Consider the following 23,474-nt stretch of genomic DNA (forward strand, 5'->3'; position numbering starts at 1 on the left):
TACGCTTTTAAATTTTTTAAATTATTTGGTGATCAAAGACCTATGTTCTAGTGGAACAGAAATCTGTGTTTTATTCACGCATATCTCTAGTCATACAATGAATACAGGGACGAAAATTAAACGAAATCGTTTGTGGACATGGTATATAAAACTTGTTATTTTATTAAAAACTTCATTATTTGTTAAGGATCTTTACAGGGAAGACATTATTAGCCTGGAAACATTTATGTGTGTGTGTGTGTGTGTGTGTGTGTGTGTGTGTTGTGTGTGTGTGTGTGGTGTGTGTGTGTGTGTGTGTGTGTGTGTGTGTAAAATTATGAACTTTAAACATTGTGGTTCATGAAAACAATTTAAGGGGAGGGGGAAAAATAGAGCCAAATTTTTGTTATGGGATGTCAAGGTGCAAGGAAAAGCCAACGAAAGAACTGAAACGAAAATTTAAATGAGAGCTTCTAGAACTCCTCACCCACACCTGTTGACCCTTTGCTCGGTACACTGTGGCTACACAGCTTTTTGCAGTATTTGTAGTTTCCACTTGACAGAATGTCGAGCCATTGTCACCTAAAGATAATAAGACTGAGCTATAGTGTTGGTATGCGGCTGCGGTGAGCACAAAGAAATAAGTCCCATTAAAAGGGGCAGTAAACACTCCTGTAGCTGGATTGTAAGCATTTCCTTCATTTCTTCTCACTTGATCAAACACCACGGGATCTCCAGAATCAATATATACATTGCTTTCACTTCCACTGGCGTCAAACATGACCTTCTTGGACCAAAGCTCTAGAAACACAAAAACCGGACATCAAAAGAAAAATTCTCAAGAAATTACATTTGTGTTCATACAAACATGACTAAATTAGCCTAAGAACAAAATTTTCTATAATTCAACAAATAAGTATATCAAAGATATTTTAAACAATTTTGCTAATTCAGTGACTTTGGCTTCAATAAATACTTTAAGAGCTTTTTTTTTCATCATAAGCCTTAAGGTCTACTTACTTCGGGCATTTCTCTGTTGAGAGTTCAGAATCTTTATATTATCAGTCATTATCTTTCGTTCGCCTTCCAGCAGTGACAGCCTCGCTTTCACCTCGTCTATAGACACCGAAGAGACTGCAAACACACTGTCATTGTGGGGTAGGCACGACACGGGCGGTAACTTCGAGGACAGGCGACACGTGTAGTTACCTCCCTCCACGGGGTTGGGCAAGGTCAGAAAAAACTTGCCGTTGATGTGCGTTGAAACAAGTTGTGTTTCACCAGAAGGGAACTGTCCAACAAATTAAAAAAAAAAACATTATTAATAAGGAAACTAGATTTTTTCTTGATAGTTATTAAAAAGTACTGCTTATCTACAACATCATAATCTGTTTACTCATTTATCAATTCATCCATTTATCAATACACACCGTCCATTCCACAGAGACAGGCGGGTGTCCAGTGATGATGTAATTTCCACACGACAGCTGCACGTGCAGCTGACCAGTCTTGTTGTCGTGGACCGTCAAACGCTCTTGTTGTGCTTTCAGAGCCTTGCTGTGGTCAACCAGGGCCTTTTAGGGTCACTATATGTTTGTTTGTTTTGTTTTTTTGGTTTTTTTTTTTCATTCTGTATGATATCCGACACGTAATATTCTTTCAATTTTGTGGTTTTATTTTTGTTTTGGATTATTGTAAATCATGTATTTCTCACACCAGCACGTTACATTTTGTTTTAGCAGGACAGGCGCTTAAAAAAGTAGCAGTCGTAATTTTTTCATCACTACTTTTAAAAACAAAAATATGTTTTTATGTTAAATATGAATCACAGTAACGCGATTTAACAAGTTATATAAAATAAAATACACCAAGAAAGGAAAAGAAAAGAGAATGATCCACGAACAGACTAGATGACATCATTCATTATACTCACACGCGCGCGTACAAACACATGTATTTAAACGCATATATTTTACTTATACATATAATTAATACAAACAAAAGGTATAGACAAATAGTTCAGAGGGACGGAAAGAAAGACGAAATCTGACAAGAGATAAAGCAAAATACCTCGGAGGTATTAACGCTAAGATCAACGGTAAATAAGAGATGGAGAGAAAGAAATGTAAGACACCAAGGACTACAAGTTCTTGCCTTCTGCTACTACAAGAGACACAGTGCGCGTGTGTGTAGTGAAACATGATGAGTTCTGAACGGTCACCGCCACCGAGTATTGTCCGTTATCTCTTCCGGTGACAGAGGTCAGCGTCAGTCCTGCTTCCGGTACATGGTGGAGTCTCTTAGAGTTAGAGGAGGAGAGGTGGAAAAAGCGATTTTCAACGATGGCGGCGATAGCTGTACGGTTGTTGTTTCCTGGGTCAAAGTACCACTTGACATCCTCAACCACTTCTCCCTCCTGCACCGCGTACCGCCACCTCATGGTGACAGTGTCATCTACACACGCGTAGACACCAGCGCCATCTTGGAGGTCAGAGATCCACTCAAAAGAGTTTACTCCTGGAAGAGGAAACAAGTTTCATATAAGTGGAAGCTTGTTTGCATGCCTGTGTGAGAGAGAGAGATAAAGGAAAACGTGAGAGTGCATACGAGAGAGAAAAAGTGAAAGTGAGTGTGGGATAGTGTTATTATTATAGTTAACATTGTATTTAAATGATTGTATTCTAATGTGCTGTAAGAAAGAAAAAAAAATAAAAACGTTTATTCTGATATTAACCCTTTTGGTCTTAGTACCATAAAGCTCGTAATCTGAACTCTTACTGTAAATGTGTTTATAAGAAAGCACACTACTTGTGTCAAAGAGCTAAACAAAGACTATCAATAATACTATTATCATTAAAATCACAATAAAAACATATATCCTAGTCACTTATAGTCGCCAGGGATTCATACGGATACACACTGAAAGCTACAGTGTGTGCTACTTATTTCCTTTATTATAAATAGTTAATGTTTCTTTTACAATTCTATTTTACTCATATCTAACGACTTAGGCAATGTTTACTAATCTTGAAGTCGATTTTCTCTAACAGTGAATAGAGTGTCTTCTCTTACCTTGACAGAAAAAGGAAAGAACGACCGTCGTCAACAATGTTAGCCTCATGATCTTGCTGGCTTTCCGCAAATGCTAACTTCCTTTCACAAGACTGGGATGTAAAAAAACTGTCTTGGCTTTAAACACAGAAGTCTCTCGTCACGTGGTCGATTGTAATGTAAGCTTTTTCACTTCTTAGAGGTTTTAAACAAGACTTCTGGATCAAAGAGACCGACAGCAAACTGCAAACTAATTAGGGTTGCTTGGAATGCTCAGTAATGTGTTCTCGAACTTATATACAAAACAAAGAGAAAGCAAACACTGTGGTTTTTTCCCAAGAAAGATGATTATCAAACCTTGTGAAGGACCTGTTGTGAAATGTGAACAAATAAATAAGACCTTGAGGACCTGCCATCTGATGGCTGGAGCCTTTACTTATTGCTTATTATTGAGTTCTCTTCCATATTCTTGATATGATATGAGAGGAAGAAGGATTTGGGGGGCAATGGTTAGGAACTCATTAGTTAGACCAAGTGGGCAGAACACTTGACGAGAAGCTTGCTTGTAATCTGAGCTTTGTGTGATAATTGTTGCCATTTGCGTTTACACTTCAGTTGCTAGCGATGTGCTGTGAAACTATACATGTTTGCTATAACTTTCTTTATTGGCTTCCCTTATTTCGAAATATCGTTTTGTTCTTCGACAGTGATTTATTGATGGCGACACGTCCTCATGTGACGAGAATTTTGTACAGATTTGCTTCGTCCACAGAGTTTTACTCGGTAGCTCTGGCCCCTGGGGAAGATATCATGTGAGACTGAGAAAAACATTTCTAGTCAATCTCTTTGTTTCCCTCTGTGTGTATGAGCATGACTAGAACGCTTGATGAAACTTTTATAACAATTGTTTGAGTTTACACTTCAGTTACTAGCGATGTGCTGTGGACATGTAAATGTTTGCTTTCTTAACTGTCCTCGATAATTTCGATATATTGTTCTATTGTTATATAGTGATTTCTATAAGACGACATGTACTCAAGAGACGAGAAAATAAAAAAGCTGTTGAATAGAATCCTGGGGAAGATAATTTTCCACTTGTTTTCTTTTTCGACAAGTTAACTCAAATTAACAAAACTTCAGAAAATCTTTAATTGTTCACCAGAACAAAAAGCATAAATATACAGTTTATAAACATACAATTGATTAGAAGTATTATTATAAGTAAACATTTAACTTATAGAACTAATTAAAAGCCAAATAAAATTATAAGCTGATAAGTTTAAAACTGATCGGAAATATTATTATATTAACCATACAGATTATTGTACCTAAAAATTACAATACCAAACAGTACTATGGATCATAAGATGAGGCAAAACCACTGCAAATGTTTATTAGCCGCCATCTTTATTCAGTTAAAGAAAAACCAACAACCTAATGACATAGACGAGGACTAATATACTAACCTTGTGTCGTTGATAAGAAACTAATTCAATGTGACTCTTCAGGATGTGCTTTACATTCAAGTTTTTTTCTTAAGATAACTCATTAAATTTTAAGTGTTGTGCCAGGCATGAAATCCTCATGTTTCTGTTGGGATGTCAAGGTTTATAGAAAAGCCAACGAAAGAGCAATACATTGCAATTAAGCTAAAACTATAGCCATAATTACTTTGCATCGTTACCCACAGCTGTTCCCCCTGTGATAGGTAAACAGTGGACTCACAGCTTTTTACTATGTTGTTAAATGCTTGAAGATCTACTTGGCAAAAGTTGTGGTCTGATTGGATAACTTTGCTCCAGCTGGGTAACCGGGATGATGAATATTGGTCCAGCGTGAGCTCAAACAAATACAAGCCGTTTAAAGGGGCCGTGAATACTCCTGTGGTTGCATTGTAGGCGTTTCCTTCATTCGCCATCATGAGGTCAAATATTATAATTTGATTAGTACTAAAACCTTTTGCTGTTCCCAGTCGGGCGTCAAACCTGACCTTCATGTTCTCTTCTAGATGCGCACCACCGGCATCAAAAGAGACCAAAAAAAAAAAAAAAAATCAGTGTAAGTCAAACTGCTTTTCAATGTCTACAAAAGTGTTAAAAAAAAAAACAACAACACCATTAATTAAGTTATTCATATTACTGGCAAGTTGACCTCAATTTAATATTCAACAACGAAGGTTAGTATGAACACAAGCACATGCTAAATAATCAACAAAATGTAGGAAGATACGCTTGTGTATAACAAGTGTTACTTACAACACCATTTAGAGCAATACTTCTTGTCAAAACACTCCATCATACCTCTGTTGTATCTCTGAAGATTGTTGGCGATCTCCCTGAGCTTCTGGTTTTCCTCTTTCAGGCGATCCACTTCCTCCCGCAAGTCTTGTTTCTCTATTTTATTCATCTCTTGCTCACCTTCCAGCAGTGAAAGTCTGATTTTCACCTCGTCTACAGTCACAGATGAACTCGCAAACACGCTGGAATTGCGAGGAAGGCAAGACACGGGAGGAAACCTCGATGACAGGCGACACGTGTAGTTACCTCCCTCCACGGGGTTGGGCAGGGTGAGAAAAAATTTACCGTTGATGTGCGTTGACACAAGTTGAGTCTCGCCGGAGGGAAACTGTACAAGAAATTAAAAAATCTTTGTACATTGAAATAAATTACAAATCATGGCAGAAAAATATGCAGGCTTGTGATGCACATTTCTTTTAATTTTCGTCCTCCACGTGTCTGTTCCTCGCTCTACTCATCTGTACATTCACCAACTTTATACTCACCTTCCATTCAACAGACACAGGCGGGTTCCCAGTGGTAACGTATTTTCCGCACGAGAGCTGCACATGCAGCTGCCCAGTGTTGTTGTCGTAGACTGTAGCACGCTCTTGCTGTGCCCACAGAGCCTCGCTGTGGTGAATCAGAGGAGCTGCGATAAAAGTCTCAATGTAACGCTATCTACTTTTCCACCTGTCTCAAAGATGACACATGAGGACGCTGAGCAGCACGAAAATTGATGATGATGATGATGATGATGATGATGATGATGATGATGATGATGATGATGATGATGATGATGATGATGATGATGATGATGATGATGATGATGATGATGATGATAACGATGATTATTATTATATCCAAAGAAAAAGACGTACTTTCTGCCATTATTAAGAACGCTGTGCGATTGTAGGTAGCGAAGGACAATCCGCGGAGAACAGTGACTGTCACGGAGTAGCTCCCCCGGTCACGTGTGGTCGGAGACATCAGCTGAAGCCCCGCCTCCTCGACTTGACGTATTCTGTTAGAAAATGGCGTCGGCAGAGGGAAAAACTGACCTTGAACGGTACCGGCAATGCCCACGTGACTGGAGGTTTGTGATTGAAAATACCACTTGATGTCCTCGACCACCTCTCCACGGTCTACAGCATAGCGCCAAGGGAAGGTCACGCTCTCGTTTACGCATGCGTACACATCGGCGCCATCTTGAATGTCAGACGTCCATTGAAACGAGCTTATTTCTGGAAAAGGCAATTTTATATGCATATTTTTGTATATTTATTACTGTTTCAACAGTAACAGGCAATCCGACAAATGTAACAGTGTCGGTTATTTATATTAATAAAGTAGATCATTACAATTATCACTACTTCCAGTTTGTTCTTACGATATTAATATACTAATGTAATACGTGTTATTGACAGTTCTCATTACTGTTGCCATGAAATAGTATTTTGTGTAAGTACTTGAAACTCAGTACTGCGCGTTCCATTGTTTCCAGTGTTTCTTATTTTTCTTAGACATGAGCTAACAAAACAATGATGAACTGCATATACACTGTACATTACATATTGCCTCTGAAACATCGAAGACTTCCACATCTCGATCAAGTGGAATTTCAGAAAATCCTAAATAAAAGTTTTTATTTTAATACTATTGTTGCAGAATGTGAATGCTTTCAAACTGCAAAACAACTAACATATTTAGAGAGGAAGGCAATTCTGATGTTCTAAAATCATATCTGAAAGTTGAAACATGTACTTTCCTGTGTATGTATTTACGTGAATATCTGGAATTATGGATGGCGATCTTTTTTCTAAAAAATACATTACCAGTGCATAACAAGAGAAGGACGACCACCAGCCAGCCAGTCGAACTAAGAACATCTGTCAACAAGAAACCATCGTGAGATTACAAAATGTTTACAGCCACATCACATGAGAGGGCTTAGTTTCTGAGACAGAGAAATTCGCTAAATACTTATTGAGAGGACAGACATCAGCATCATGTCAACTAAGTCGTGGATTTAAAACTGAAATCTCTTACCAAATGGTTGAACATAATGAACTTCTTCCACACAGCTACAAGTCACTGAGTAACTACAATCTCCAGCCAAGGGGTAGATTATGAGCTCTGCGGTGTCATTGATTTTTTTTCTTATAGGAAAGTAGAAATAACAATTAATAGACTGTTGATTGGCGAGAGTTAGAACAAATGTGTGACACGTTATCTTGTAGTCACGAGGACATCAAGGTCGCTGGGTCAGGTCAGATAAAGTCGGGCAGGTAAGTTCTTGCACCTATCGAGTAAACTTTATCACCTCCTTCATCCCTTTTTGTCAAGCACACCTACAGGCCCAGTAAGCTAATCCCTAAATGTACATTAAGTGTAAGAAGTTCACTGTTTCCAGAATAAGGCTTTCTAGCTGCATGCTTGGGACACCTTAATTAAGTCATGGCCTTTCTAAGAAATCCGAGGTATACTAACAATCAGCTAACGATCTATTTGTTGGATGTTTTTGATATAACCCAAATGGTTTGTTAGTCTGTGGGTAGATTTTAACAACAATCATGTCTCCTGACTTCGGAAGTATTTTTTACGTGTCGGCGTATGTGTACTTATCTATAAGTAATTATAGAGAAATACAAAAGTATAGTGCGACCCTATGCTCCTCGAGGAATAACGAGGACTAAAACTAACAAGAATGTAGTTCACCAACAATTTTAATACATTAACAACGAAATCGACTGTTTAACTATCGAACTGACAGTGGAGAAAGCCCTGTTTGAGCACAACCACTAGAAGTGCAGACATGAAAACAGGTATGCACATTTAAGGGATGATTGTATGTTCAGAAGTATGCGTCCGTCGGTCCGTCTGTCTGTCAAATATAATTTTGCAATCAGTGAATGAGTTAAGCAATTTTTAAAACTTTTTTTTAAAAATTAAGATGAAGTCATTAAAAGACGAAGTACTAACAATCTATTTGTTAATGTGTGCAAGTCCATCTTTCAGGTCTTCCGAAATAATTAATTCCAAAATAGTAAAGTAAGATTCAGAACCTTTGCAAAACCGTACAGTCTCTATAGAACAATAATTTTACTGAAGACGAGCACTTACATGATATAAAAAAATCATAAAGTTTAATGTTTGTGTAAATAAATATATATATATACGAAGATTAAGCTCTAGTTATTAACCTTATGTTGTTAAGAAATGACTCAGAAAAGAAGTGATTCTTACAGAGGGTCTTTTGCACTGTCATTCTCTCTTGAAAAACTCAAATAATATCATGATTCGTCAAACGTCTGTATTATTTTGAACATTAAATCAATATAGACACTTTAATTTCAGCCTACACACAATTCTGGGTAATTAAAATGCAACACAGCTAGCATCATATAGTTGTTGAAATGTCAAAGTTCAAAGAAAAGCCACTGAAGGAGCTGTAATTACCCGATAAATACAAATGTTCGTTGCTCTCTATCCACACGTGTTGACCCCGTGCCTGTGGACAGTAGCCTGGCAGGTGAGACCGACATACACCAGCGCCTCTACCAACTGTAGTTGACACAAGGTGGTGGTGTCATCAACTAACGATGCTGCTGATGAGAATAAACCATACTGAGCCACAGTCAAGATGAAGAAGTAAGTGCCGTTGAAAGGGGCCGTGAATACTCCTGTACTCACGTTGTACCCGCTTCCTTCATTTGTGATCACGTGGTCAAAGATCACGCGCTGGGGGACTCGTGTAGTCATAGTTACCAGTCGGTCGAACGTCAAACCGGACCACATCTTAAAACACAACAAACCGGAAACAGATAAACATTAAAAAATATCTTTCATAATCAACACATAAGACTCCAGTATCCTAATAATAAAATCATATACAAAAAAGAAAAGTAATTAAAACAGATGCAAACAAGTTTATAACACAAAACTTCCTTGAAAAACCTTAATTTTTTTTTAAATATCAGCTGGAGTTTTACTTTTCTTGATTAAGATTTACCTGTATGTATGTTTCATCTCTAAACTGCCCATGTTAGTTTCTATATATCAAAAGTATGTTTTAAGAAGTTATTACAATGTAAAGATATTTACATTAATTAAAATATTTGCCCATTCTGAATGTGAAAGCTTTCTGTTGTATTTTTGTGGGGTTTACCTGGATCTTGAATCATGTTCCTCTGCATTTTATAAACAGATTCTTTTTCCATCGATTCTATAGTCAGTAATTGTTTGTAATTTAATTGACTTTGTAAACATCGCTCGTTACAAATACTTCCATCATACCTTGAAGGTACGTTTGATGGCTGCCGGCGATGTCACTGAGTTTTCTGTTTTCCTCTTTCAGCAAGTCGATTTCTGCCTGTAGACCTTGTTTCTCTGTTCTAATCAACTCGTGTCCGCTTTCCAGCAATGACAAGCCTCATTTTCACCTCATCTACAAACACCGAAGCGCTTCCAAGTGTGCTGCCATTTTGGATAAGCATGACAAGGGAGGTAACCTGGACCCCAGACGACACGTGTAGTTACCTCCCTCTACTGGGTTAGGCAAGGTAAGCACGAACGTACCGTTAACGTGCGTTGAAACAAGTTCTGTCTTGCCAGAAGGGAACTGAAAAAAATTCGAAACAATATTATAATTTTTACCTGTCAGTTAACTAATGACACTTTTATATTAATGGGCAGTAACTGGTAAAATATTGCAAATTTAAGGTGAAATATATTTACTGTTCCTCTTTGCTGATACTCACTGTCCATTCGACATAAACTGGAGGCGGACCAGTGATGACGTAACCTCCACAGGTGAGCTGCACGTGCAACTGAGAAGTCTTGTTGTCGTAAACCGTCTCAGGCTCTAGCTGTGCCGACAGAGCCTCCCTTTGGTTATCCAGTTCGTCTGGAATAAGTTTAATTTCAAAGATCATATTTGCTCTCTTCTCTCATCAAAGAATAATTACTACAATGGGAACTTTTGGATATTTTTCGATCTAAAGGCTTAGCGTATTACATAAAAAGCTTACTTTGGGTTTCCTGCAATATTTAAAATCATTTTCTTGGTTAGTGGAATGCCCACGTGAACGGTTTATTTTGCTTTATCCTGGCATATTCTTAAATGTCAATAATAGTCAGTTGAATTACTATTCACACCCACATACACACACGCACACACGCACACATTGCATTTAGGCAGCCCACTTTTAGAGAGTGAGAAAGAGAAAACCAAGCAGAAAGACAGAGAGAGGTTAAACGAAAAAAAAAACAAACACATCTTGACTATGTGGCTGTAACAATACGGTAAGCTGAGCACAGCTTACACGTTTAAAGATGTCAGGTGTAACATATACGTAAGTGTAAATAAAAGCTCACGTAGACAATTGTTTCAGTGAGTAAATAAACAGTGAGAAAAGAGAGAGGGAGCAGAATGCCAGGAGTGCAGATGAAGTAATTGGAAAAGAAATAAGAGATATAAAAAAGTATGAAAGTCGAAAACTAAAGAGACAATCAAATAAAATCAGTGTTTCATCTTACCTTCCACTAGTATCAAAGACGCTGTACGGTTATAGGTAGCAAACGTTGACCCACTAAGAACGGTAACTCTCACTGAGTAGTTCCCCTGTCTCGAGTGCGGTGAGAGACGTCAGTGCAAGTCCTGCCTCCCAACTTGATGTATCCTGTTAGAAAACGGCGTCGGTAGTTGGAAAAACTGGCCTTCCACGGTGACAGCAATACCTACAGGACCTGCCATGTTGGTCATAGTACCACTTAACGTCCTCAACCGTCTCTCCATCTTGTAGAGTATAACCCCAGGGTAAGGTGATGTTGTCTCCTTCGCACGCATATACATCAGCGCCATCTTGGAAGTCGGATGTCCATTCAAAAGATGTTATTTCTGAAAGAGAGAAAAACAGTTTTTTCCCCTTTTCTGCCATTATTATAGCTATGATGGTTAATATTACTGCAACATAGTATTTACAATAATGCATACTAATTATCCTAATATAAATATAATTTATTGTTATTTATAAAGAGCCCACTTTTGCGATACCAATTCAAGGCAGCACTCACAAACGCACTTTCAAAAAAAGCTATTGTTATGTTGTCATTGTTCAAGATCTTGACTGCTAATTAAAATATAATGAAAATATATTGTCTGGATACTGCTGAATTTCTTAATTAATCAATTTCTTCAAAAAAAAATAATTAATTTGACTAAAAATAATATATAAGGATGATTTTCAAAGAATTTTGTTAAATACCTGTACATAATAATGGAATGAGAAACACTATCCAGTCACCCCTCATCTTCAAAGAAACCTGTAAACAACTCGCAAGCATATACTGTCTTCTGCATGTGTTCTCATCTATGATGCTAACGAGAGTTAAAACGATTTTACCTTTCATAGAAGAGCATTGAGTTGATTCGTGAAGCGTTATCAGCCAGTCACGAGATGATCAAAACAGCCAGGTAGGGCCAGGTGTAGTCAACAGGTGAACTAGTGCATATTAATTATCATGTTAAACAAATACACTGTCTGCTGTCCCACAAACTCACCCACTCCCCAGTCATTTCTCTCGGTAAATTCAGTCTCATAGACATCCTCAGACTGACGAACTACATTGAAATTTATTGTACTAACCAGTATGTTGTTGTTTATTTTTAGACAATCTTTGATTTACATTGACTTGCACGTACACTCCACTGTCTTTAAATAAACTGCTGCCGTCTGCTTAATTTATGTTTGTCAAGTCCGCACACTTTTTGGGTGCGGTTATCTATACTTGAACATAAATTCTCACATGATGATAGTGCTCGGGCAATGAAACATTGTGTGTGTGTGCGTGTGTGTGGTGTGTGTGTACGTGTGTGTGTACGTGTGTACGTGTGTACGTGCGTGAAAAGATTATTTACGGGGTTAAAAGGTTACAAGCATTGATACAGAGGTAGGGCTTTAGTAGAGTCGTTTGTCAGGATCTCTTCATTTAAAGCATGTTTCACACCATACTAACAAGCTTAATGTAATACCTTTACCTGTCAGAACTAGCACGGTTACCTGAAAATAGTGTCAACAGATTTATTTAACACACAAACACACACGAGCGCGCGCACGTATAAATAATACTTATACATCAATGATAAAAAAGCGGAGGTTATATTCTTTTAAATATTTTATTACCACCTTAAGCTACCCATGACAAAATGGAGCATTTGCTTTTCAATTCATAAATTGCGCGTGCAGATGAGGGACATGTTTGTCTGTCGGTTATAAGTTTGTGCACTCAAATGTCTATGAAAGAAATCAAAATACTTTGGTGTGTTCAAGATATTAGAGAAGATATTATTGAGCGCATTTATCAATCTACCTCACACTTAATCATTCAACTAGTTACTGTCGAATGTAGATAGTAAAGGTCAAATATGCGTATCAGCAGCTTCGGAAAGCAGTTTATCAATCTTATCTACATCATCTGGACTAAAAAAATTTTTTAGCTTACGCCGACCTGTAGATAAAAACATTTGCATAAACCATAAATGATTTTAAAATATACTGCGTTCGCTTTATACAAGCGTTTGTGGATGTGTGTCAAGAATGAATTCATAATATCTCATAATATTAATTTAAACTCGACGACGCATTAAGTCTCTATTATATTTTTTAAATAACAGTTTGAACCATCACAGACATTGGACTACAGTTAATAAAAAAATAAAAACCCAACTAGAACTCAATATTAAATTCACATCAAGGAATATTAACTTTGTGTTGAAATGTCAGAGTTCAAGGAAAAGCCACTGAAGGAGGTGTAAGGACTTGACAGGGACAACTCTCCGTTAGTCCTGATCCAGAGTTGCTGGCCCTGTGCTCGGTACACCGTAGCGTCGCACGTGAAGCCGACGTTGATGAACGACTGTAACAGCACCTTGCAGAACGTTGTGACGTCATCAGCCAACGACACGCCAGGTGAGTACGTGACCGCTGGGCCACAGTGAGCACAAAGAAATAAGTCCATTGAACGGGGCAGTGAACACTCCTGTGTTCACATCGTAGGCGTTTCCTTTGTTTGTGATCACGTGGTTGAAGACCAGACGCTGGACACCATTAAAATACTCGCTTTCGCTTGGACGGACGTGGAACATGACCCTTCTGACCCCTAGATGCGGAGAAGATCAAAGCGAAAAAAAAAAATTTTCAAAACCGGTGAACCATAGAGCAGTTAGGAAAGACACACAAACACCAGTTTACTGCTTTACTTTAGTATTTATTTATTAAATCTGCTTGTCGAAATCCTCCTACCATACCTTGGAGATACTTCTGTTGACTGCTGGTGGCCTCGCTGAATCTCCGGTTCTCTTCTCTCAGTCGGTCCACCTCCGCCTGCAGGACTTGTTTCTCTGTTCTTATCATCTCCTGTTCACCTTCCAGCAGTGAAACCTCATTTTTACTTCGTCCACAGTCACTGAAGAACTCCCAAACACGCTGCTGTTATGGGGCAAGCAGGACAAGGGAGGTAATGTAGTCGATAAACGACACGTGTAGTTACCTCCCTGAATGGGGTTGGGCACGGATAGAACGAACGTACCGTTGATGTGAGTTGAAACGAGTTGTGTCTTACCTGATGGAAACTGTCCAACAAATTGAAACATTTTAGTAAAATATCTTGTTCATGTATCAACTGAGATGTGATTATCGAATTGGCAATGAAAATAATCAATCACTGACTTAAAAACAGAAACATAAATGTCTAAAATCTTGGGCTTTTTGTAGTGTTTTATTTTTTTGTAAATGCTTAAAAAAATCTAAAGAAATGTATTAACCAATAAAACCAAAGAATATGTGGACACATGTCCGCAATAATAAAAATTAGTAAACACAATGAAACAATTTAATGTAAGCTTTTAAACTCTTAAACGTTTTTATGTAAGTGAATCTACAACAGACTGAAAAAAAGTACTTAACTGAGGAGATTTTAAAAATAAAACATGTTCGGAGATTGTTTTAAATAGATCTTTTTAATTGCAATCTTTTTGTAAACCCCTAATTTTTAAAATTTTGCTGACCTACTGCTCCGTCATTCTTATTTATCCATCCAACCAAGAATCCATCCATCTGCTAGGTTACACTCACCGTCCATTCAACAGACAGAGGCGGGTGACCAGTGATGACGTAACCTCCGCACGACAGCTGCGCGTGCAGCTGACCTGTGTTGTTGTCGTGGACCGTCAAACGTTCCTGCCTTGCCCATAGAGCCTCGCTTTGGTGAACTTGGACATCTTGAATAGATTTCCGGTCATTATATATCTCAGAATGGTGAATCCAGTTTAATGATACTAGTCAGTAATTTCTGCAGCTGTGTGCCAGCTGCATCTGGTATAAGACATATTGAATACCTCCTTAGCTGATAATGTTTGATAATATGTGGTACGCTGTCAGGCCATTTGTTTTTAAAGATGGCCCACCTACTGCTTATTTACAGCTCAGAAAAAGGACTTTGCTATTTACCGTACGGTTTGACGACACACACACGGACAGGGAGTAACACCAACAAAAAGGCAGATAATAAGACAGAAAAATGAAGATGAAAGGAGTGAAAAAGGAGTTAAGAGAAGTCACCAGAGAGCAACTAACGCCGTTGTAAAAAGGGAAAAAAAAGAGATGACTAAAAGAGACTGATAGACATAGGAAAACAAAAAAAGAGCCTTTTCTTACTTTCTGATAATCGCAAGGACACAGTGCTGTTGTAGACAGCAAATGTAGACCCACGGAGAACAGTGGCCGTCACAAAGTAGTTTCCCCTGTCACTTCCAGTAAGGGAAGTTATTAAGAGTCCTGCCTCCTGCACTTGGCGAATCCTGTTAGAAAATGGCGAGGTCAGGGGGAAGAACTGGCCTTCCATGGTGACAGCAATACCACGTGGCTGCCATTTTGTGGGTCAAAATACCACTTTATGTCTTCGACTGTCTCTCCATCTTGTGCCGTGTAACCCCAGGGCAAGGTGACACTGTCACCGATACACGCGTAAACGTCAGCGCCATCTTGGAGGTCAGACGTCCATTGAAACGAGGTTATTTCTGGAAAAGCACAGTTATAGTTTTTTTTTGTTTTTTTTTGTTTTTGTTTTTTTTTTTGGTTTTTTTGCCACCTCTGGAATTCGCCAAGTAAAAGTAGCTTCCCAATCACTTATCTTCCTTTTTTCAGTTTAATTCCCTGTACGAATATCCACTGTGACCCAGAACTAAATGAGGTTTTTCAAAGTTTTAACAGCTGTTAAGCAAACGATTTATATGTGATAGCAAAAATCTTTATATTTGACCTGTCATAACCACCGAGAAGTGTAAACACATTGTTTTAAGAACGCATTTAGTTCTTCCTTCCATGACATAATAAACACAGCCATACGCTCGTACATTTATTGCAAACTTTAAAAAAAAGCATTACCTGGACATAATAAAGGAATGATGATCATCAGGCAGTCGAGCCTCATCTTGAAAAAAATATTCGCAGAACGAGATTGAAGTGAGGTCACATAGTGGATTCGAACACAAAAATCTCGACTGTGTTTCTGAGATTGCTGAAATATGTTAAAGTTTTATCTTCTGGTCTTCCTGATGTCGTGTGACAACCAACTTGTTTCTAACACACTCAATATCAAACCTAGTGATAGAAACAAGTATAACCGTCAGTGACAAGACTACAATGACCCAGCATCCACCTGATACAGAGAACAAACCGAAAGTTTAATTACCTGCAATAGAATAACGGTTGACATGCGAAAAGGATGAAAGTACTGAAGTGTGATATGTTATCTGCTTGTCACGAGGTGATCAAAAAGGACAGTTAAGTATAATCAGACAGGTGAGTCACCTGGTGTACATGTTGTGTTTTCTTTACATGTACACTGTCTGCCAGTGTTTGAAAGTTGCAGGTCTGCAAGGTCAGGGGGATGAACAATAATAATAATATTGCAGACGCACTATCAAGCCAAGGAATTATGTGCATACCTGAAAGATGTCCTGAATGACTGTATGAAACTCTGTGTATGTGTGTTACAAAGCTACATCATTGGGCTAATGTGGAAAATGTCCTCTTGTATTTGACTAGTTTCTAAGAATTATCCAATACTGGTGCAGATTGCTAACATTACCCGAACACAGATACCCAATACAGTGTTACAATATGTTATGTTTACAAGATAAGGCAGGTGTAACTGGTCCTCTCAACTTTTATTATTTTATTATGTAGCCATGACTTTGGGTGTGCATGGGAATGTCAGATAGTGTCGGTAATTTTACCTTACTCATTACCACGGTGAAAGAAAGAGTCAAAGAATATTTTCGTCGAAAAAGGCACAATTCAGTGTCTACCTCTGATTGTTGTGACTATCATTCAGACCTAATTAGAACAACATACTTATAAACCAGGTACCACGATGCAAACACAGGTGTGTCCTGTATTTGTTAGCAACTCTGTGTGTGTGTTTTGGGGGTTATGCTGAGGAAAGTAATGCCTAAAAACAAATAGGATGCATTATTTCATTAGTATGTGTTTCTGTGTCTGTGTGTTTGCGTGCGCGCGTGCTAGTGTGTGTGTTCATGCTAGCGCTCGTGAGTATATGTGTCTGCGTATGTCAGCGTGCCCGCCGGATAAGTCTAAATGATGGATAAAGAAAACATTTTATGATGAGACTAATTAAAACCTGATAATTTGGTTGTTGGAATGTTTTTACTTTACCTGAACTAGAATGCTTCTCTGTCCATGTGTAATATTCTTCATCCATTAACATCAGTCGACTTGGTCTCATCCTTCAGTTATCTCAACAGGTGAAGGAGGATTCAGTGAGGTGAAGGTTTGTGCTGTGTTTATTTTAGTCAGTCTTCGCAGTTCTGTCCATATGTCTTACAGTCTGACAATCTCGACCTCTGACTTATTGTTGTTCTGTGTTGTTGACGTGTTTAACGATTTCGATATCAGTGATGAATCTTCAGTAGCATTTTCTGCTATTCTAAATTATTCTGTCGCCGAGCTACACCACCATTACATAGAATGGAAGCTTAATGATCAAAAAGGCTGATACTGCATGTGGAGATAAGTCTTAAATACATTATCCACAGGCAAGCAAGATGTGTGTTTATGTATCATATATGAATCAAATTATATTTGTGAATCGAAATATATATATATAATTTAAGCAAACAAGGCTATATATACTCTGTGTGGCTCTTAACTAACAAAAGTCTTCTATTCGTGATTGTTAACGAAATCAACAAAAACAACAACAGTTATTGATGCCTTGGTTGTTTTATTTCAGTGAGTTTAGAAACAGAACATCAGGACAGTCTACCTAAGATGCCATCTTCAATAAGGAGAAGTAGAAATAGTACAAACTTTTTTTATCCAATCCAAAGCATGCACTCAAGAGCTATTAGGTTCTAATATGACGTCATATGAAAAAGAAGTCTACTGTGGCGTCATATTGATGATGTCTACTATGACGTCAAATATTAGTTGACGTCAGGGTCCTAAAGAAAACAAATATTATATGTCTATTGTGACGTCAGGGTCCAAAGAGAAACCAACGAAGGAGCTGAAAGGACTCGACAGGTACACCTGACCCTCGCTCTTGACCGAGACCTGTTGACCTTTGTACAGGTACACAGTGGACTGACAGCTGACCGAGATGCTGCTCGTGATGGGTAACTGCAGTCGGCAGAAGGTGGTGTCATCATCACCGAGCACGAGGCCGCCTACGCGGTCGCTGTACTGCGCCCCGGTGACGACGAAGAAGTAGGTGCCGTTGAAGGGCGCTGTGAAAATCCCAGAGTCCACGTCGTAGGCGTTATTTTCGTTGGTGATGACCTGGTCGAATCTTATCCGTTGGCCGGTGATGTAGTAAGGGTTACCGGCCAAACGGACGTCAAATCTGACCTTCTTGGAGTCCAGCTCTGGAAAAAGCAAAGTGTCAAAGTTTTAGGAAAGTACTTTAAAGTGTTTATCTTTTAATCTGCGGCTAGTGAATAATTTACAATTAAGCATAAACTAATATGAACTGCGATCTAAGACAGTTTGTGCAAATTTTAACCTGTAATTATAATGTTAATGTGTTCTTCTTTATTTTTTAGATTTTACGTTTACAAGACTAATGTATCACATTTTAAATGTCAAGGTCCTAATTAAAATAAATTAAAACGGTGCAGTTGGTGTCAATAGAGATCACAAATCCCTGCAAAAATGAAAAATTTTTGACAATTTTTCGACCGGTGTTAAAAAAATAACAGCAATAAATGTTTACTGCAATTAAAAGCCAAGATTCTGGGACAAAAATACTTGGTCTAGTTTTTAAAAAAAAGTAGGACAAAGTCTGAAATGAAAGCGGAAACCAAAAAAATAACATGAAGCATGAAAGCAGCAATGAGACCTATGCTTGATGGTTGTTTCACTTGAGGCATATCTTTACAAAAGAAAGGAGAAATTATGTTACATGGTGTGTGCCGAACCTTTAGTTGTTTAAGAGTGTAAGTAGCAACTAGAAGCTACCCTGCTAAAAGTCTCCTTATCTCAGTCAAACATAATAGACAGTGGAATACAAACCTTTTACTTCAAAGATGCTTAGAGGTCAGATCGTTTCGTCACAGCATCTTTGGATACGTTTTATAAGCATGACCCAGGGCTTCTACCTTTAGTTTGTTTAGGGTTATAGGTGCAAGAAGTTTGGAGCATACACAACTTATATACTTGAAAAATTCTATGCAAATAATATCATACATGTTGTGTGTGCTTTATTTTGTCTTTCATGCCGTCTGCATGCCTCTAAGTAATATTTATTTAATTACCTAGTATTTTCAAATATATTTGTCTTTTTTTAGCTTTTCATATTTGTTGTTGCGAGGTATATTTAGGTTCACCAGTCGTACTTCCCCATAAGATTATAGCAAGGGTTTGTTTGTTTGTTTGTTGTTGTTGTTTTTTGGTTTTTTTTTTGTTTTTGTTTTTGTTTTGGCTAAAACGGTTTTAAGATTAGCACAAATATTAAACGAATTCTGCTTGCTTTTATACCTTCGAGGTAGTCCTTTGCTCGGTTCAATTCGTTCTGGAGAGCTTTTTCAGAGTTATTCAGACTCTTGTTTTCATCCGTCAGTAGTTTAACTGTTTCTTTCAGATCGGTGTTCTCTTGTTGTAAGATCCTCTGTTTGACCTCCACAACTGTCAGCCTCGCTCTGACTTCGTCCACAGTCACAGAGGCATTCTGGAATATTATATTGTCAGGTTCCAGGCAGGATAAGGGAGGTGAATCACTAACCAGACGACACGTGTACTGGCCACCTAGATAGGGTTAGTCAGATTGTAGAAAAACGTGCCGTTGGTTTCTTCATCAACCCTAGTTGTCTCACCTGTAGGACTCTGACCAACACAGAGACACAGATAGACTAATTAATACAATTTTAAACTCGACTTGTAAAAATGAATTCAAAAACAGTTCAACAACAAGAATATATTCTTTCTCTTTCTTACTCTGCTTCACACAAAAACACATAATGGCGCGCGCGCACACACCACAACACATAAATAAGCATCATCCCGGTTACTAGAAGAAATGCTTGAAGGAAGAACGAACCCTGTAATAATAAATGTAATGTTCAGACTTTCTACATTAAAGAAAGGCTAATAGTGCTTAACGTATCTGTTTTTTCCATGTTAAAAAAGTTTACGTTTAAGAACAACATTTTAAAGATTGCATTATACTTTTCATGTATCAGCCATTGTTCTGTACATTTTGTAACTGCTTAATTTCCCGAAAAAGAGTTTTTTGTGAAGCTGCAAAAAAATACAGAACTCAACAATCCGCGAATAGTAACTGTGCAAAATGAAGGGGAGAAACTTGTATGGCACCAATAAGACTGAGTAACAGATTTTTTTTTTTTAGCGAAGCTATTTTCGCTGATAAGAGTCTAGTAGTCAACAAACAAGGCTTTGAATTGGGTTTCCGAATTTTTCAGATCGCTTCAAAACTTCCAGGTATCTTAGTTAAAAAAAAAAACAATACCGAGACTAAGGTATGCACAAACTGCGAACTTTAATGTAGCAAAGTGCATCTAATGATCCTGCTGTATTATTAATTAAACTAACCGTCCACTCTACAGCGACAGGGAGGTTTGCTGGTATGCTCAATTCCCCACAGGACAGCCGCAGAGCAAGTTCATTTGTTTGGGGGTCGAAAACTGGATCTCCTCCTGGCGAGCTACTAGTGTCCCACCCAAAGTCACTTCTGAACCTTGAACAAACGTCAGGCCACTATCATTTTACCTTGAACATAGATCAGATAAATATCAGTGAACCTTGAATAGACCTCAGGTGATTTGATTATCATGTAATCGCGAATATAAACTTTGCTTTCTCTTTACTTCTATTTAATCTTCTTACTAATTTCCTTTTTTTTCTTTGTTATATCCATTCTTTTAAAACAATACTGAAAAGATTGCACTGCTTACAATTCTGTGTACTGCATCTATGATTAATATTATCAAAGAAACTTTATTATTTTACCTCTTTTTAGACAACTCCATGCATACATGACACAGCTGTCATGAGCGTGTTTGAGAAAAGAACAGGTCAAACTGAGACCCGTGTCATATTAAAAAAAATATTGTTAAATAAAATTTATCTAGTAAACATAGCAAATGACTGAATCTGCAATGAACGGCTTGCTGACACTGATAAGATATTAATTAGTCTGCTGTAAAGGTCATAGGTCATAATAATATTCTCTCACACACCACACACATGCTGTAGGGGAAAAGGCACTACAATGGCAAGCTTCCAGAAAACGCCTACTATGACCAGGCAAAAGAAAGGGAGACCACGCTTACCATTCGTAATGTCAAGAGTCACCGAGCTAAAGTATTGGATGTAAGTTGTTGAGTTTTCGAGGATGAGCACAAATACTGTGTACGTGCCGCTGTCCTCCACTTTGGTAGACGTGAGTTCGATTCCCCCTGTGGGCATGTAGTTCAGCCTCCCCACAAATGAATCAGAGACAATAGCGAAATGACCGTTGACGTAGTTGGCAATGTTCTCACGTGTTCCATTAAGAAAATCGTGATCCCACTTGATGTCCTCCAGCTTCTCTTTGGGTTCTACGGAAAAACTCCATTGCAAAATCAAAGACTGATTTTCGCAAGCGTATGTCTTATTAGGGATGTTCGATGTCCATTGGAACGAGTTGGCTTCTAAAACAGAAAACAATATTTGTGTTAACTAGTCTTACTTTTTTTACAACAATGAATCTTTAAGTGTTTTCAGGTTTGTTTCTACTGCTGCTGTCGTTGTTACTGGGAATACAATTTAAATAATGTTTAACCATGGTTTTTTTTATTTTCTACATAATATGTAAGCAATGTGTGTATGTCTCAGTTCTTTCTAGAATCAATAACAGTTTTATGGAGATATTTTTTCTGTCATCTCTGAAATTTTACATTTCACTTGCTTCTGCATTTATGTGTATCAACAATGAGAAAACCAGATAGCTATGTAATTTTATCTTTAAACATTTCAGTACAAGTTCGTAAATTTTTAACTGTTAGTGTACGAAACACATTCTCTACACAAGAATCCTTTCCATGTTTGAAATCACAATCTATGCTCATTTTAATACTTTAAACAGTAATTTTAGTAATTTAAAAGCATTAATTTTCTTTATGCTTAGTTATTTCGAAAGAATTTTCTTGTTGAAGTTTATAAAACATCACCTCGACAAACAGAAGCAATGATGACTGTAAGTAGCCATGCAGACTTCATCTTGAAGGAAATCTGTAATCAAAAGGATTATTTGATGACTACAGAGAAACACATAAACTATAAAATAAAAGACTACTTAATAATTTCTAAAGAACACGGAATCTGTAAACAATCATATTACTTCCTATATGGTAACACCAAAAAAGGATCCTTACTATTTGAAGAATAACATATTTTTGATATGATCACGTGATGAAATGATAACAGGAACTCATGGATAAGTTAATAAGTTGTCCCGTCTGAAAAATAGCTGGAACCATTTTGTAGAGTTTTACAAACATGGTAAAGTACTGCTTGATGTTTGATGTTAACCGCTAGATTTAATTTAAGAATCGTACATCATGGTATTCAGCGCACAAAGAACACAATGTTACAGGGCTTCTGCTTACGCAAAAAAATTGCATACAGTACGCATTAAAAGTTCGGAGGACCCCTTCATTTCGTCAATGGGGTCCCATTCAAATTTGGGCGAAGAACAGGGACCCCTTAAAAATCTGAAGAAGGGGTCCCTGGGACCCCAAAGAATTTAGCCTTAGCAGAAGCCCTGATGTTAGCTTTGCACAAGACACACCTGAAGACCTGAGGACTGAAGACAGTTACCATCAAGTGTGCCTCGGCATCTGCATAGCCGCCTTATATAGGTGCTAAAACGAAAATGAACTGATATCTGTGTCCGGGAAAGGACGAACCAGAGAACATGATGGTGACCCGATGTGATACATTATCTACGACACCAGGCAGCCAACTCTGGTGAGCCAACGGATGGGAGCGAATCTTCTTTTAATCAGCATGCGCGATGACCTGCATGACCTTCCTGGTTATACTTTCATTGAGAGGATCATCAGAAACACTGCTGCATATATTGATTTGCTAACTACTCACTGATTACTTATGTACCAACCCCAACATCTCTACCTTCCTTTCCCTTTTTTCTTCTGCTATTTGCTGTGTCGGCACTGATTAGTTGGACAGAGGTGGCTTGGCGTACTTGTGTGAGTGTGTGTGATCATCATCATCCTTTAATAACACACTGAAAATAAGGAAGGAAAAGAGTGTATCTAAGCTCGTCTTCATTTTACAGTTTCAAGTACACACGCTTCTCCGCCTGTATTAGTGCGACAATATTATGACTTTACTTAGCATACAACATTGGCAAACATGTTGTATTCTCCCTTTTTTGTTCCCTGAGTTGTTGTCACTTGTCTAAAGTATTTAATTAATCACACAAAGCTAAAATTATAACTGATTTACCATTCAATGAATTTTAATGCCATGAGTTCTCAATAAGCTTAATAGTGGAGCTGAGCGAACTAAGTCCTGCCAAGTGCTAAGAAAGTGTTTTTTAATCTAAAAATGAGGCCTCGGGTTT

General features: G+C 37.9%; 3 protein-coding genes and 2 long non-coding RNA genes across 5 annotated transcripts; all 5 read right to left on the minus strand.

The window, feature by feature from the left end:
- Positions 1–294: 294 nt before the first annotated feature.
- Positions 295–1,554, minus strand: LOC112555615 (complement C1q tumor necrosis factor-related protein 5-like). The gene is made up of 3 exons (XM_025224045.1): positions 1,410–1,554; positions 1,000–1,270; positions 295–780 (listed from the first exon to the last, which is right to left on the minus strand). Exons 2-3 carry the CDS (start codon positions 1,046–1,048, stop codon positions 386–388), a joined length of 444 nt encoding a protein of 147 aa, XP_025079830.1. The 5' UTR covers positions 1,049–1,270; positions 1,410–1,554; the 3' UTR covers positions 295–385.
- Positions 1,555–2,112: 558 nt separating this feature from the next.
- On the minus strand, positions 2,113–3,304 carry LOC112555419. Its single transcript, XM_025223805.1, has 2 exons — positions 3,052–3,304; positions 2,113–2,496 (listed from the first exon to the last, which is right to left on the minus strand). Exons 1-2 carry the CDS (start codon positions 3,098–3,100, stop codon positions 2,120–2,122), a joined length of 426 nt encoding a protein of 141 aa, XP_025079590.1. The 5' UTR covers positions 3,101–3,304; the 3' UTR covers positions 2,113–2,119.
- An 851-nt stretch (positions 3,305–4,155) lies between these two features.
- LOC112555570 lies at positions 4,156–9,068 on the minus strand. Its single transcript, XM_025224005.1, has 7 exons — positions 8,935–9,068; positions 7,356–7,465; positions 7,142–7,195; positions 6,188–6,550; positions 5,813–5,958; positions 5,331–5,655; positions 4,156–5,034 (listed from the first exon to the last, which is right to left on the minus strand). Exons 1-7 carry the CDS (start codon positions 9,066–9,068, stop codon positions 4,613–4,615), a joined length of 1,554 nt encoding a protein of 517 aa, XP_025079790.1. The 3' UTR covers positions 4,156–4,612.
- Positions 9,069–9,603: 535 nt separating this feature from the next.
- Positions 9,604–11,680, minus strand: LOC112555262. Its single transcript, XR_003097429.1, has 4 exons — positions 11,573–11,680; positions 10,845–11,205; positions 10,067–10,212; positions 9,604–9,927 (listed from the first exon to the last, which is right to left on the minus strand). It is a non-coding gene; the product is annotated as an uncharacterized LOC112555262 (long non-coding RNA).
- Positions 11,681–12,619: 939 nt separating this feature from the next.
- LOC112555238 lies at positions 12,620–15,996 on the minus strand. Its single transcript, XR_003097427.1, has 5 exons — positions 15,752–15,996; positions 15,023–15,384; positions 14,441–14,586; positions 13,615–13,938; positions 12,620–13,466 (listed from the first exon to the last, which is right to left on the minus strand). It is a non-coding gene; the product is annotated as an uncharacterized LOC112555238 (long non-coding RNA).
- Between the last annotated feature and the right edge of the window lie 7,478 nt (positions 15,997–23,474).

This window comes from Pomacea canaliculata, linkage group LG14 (genome assembly GCF_003073045.1).
Source record: "Pomacea canaliculata isolate SZHN2017 linkage group LG14, ASM307304v1, whole genome shotgun sequence".
Classification (NCBI taxonomy): Eukaryota; Metazoa; Mollusca; class Gastropoda; order Architaenioglossa; family Ampullariidae; genus Pomacea; species Pomacea canaliculata.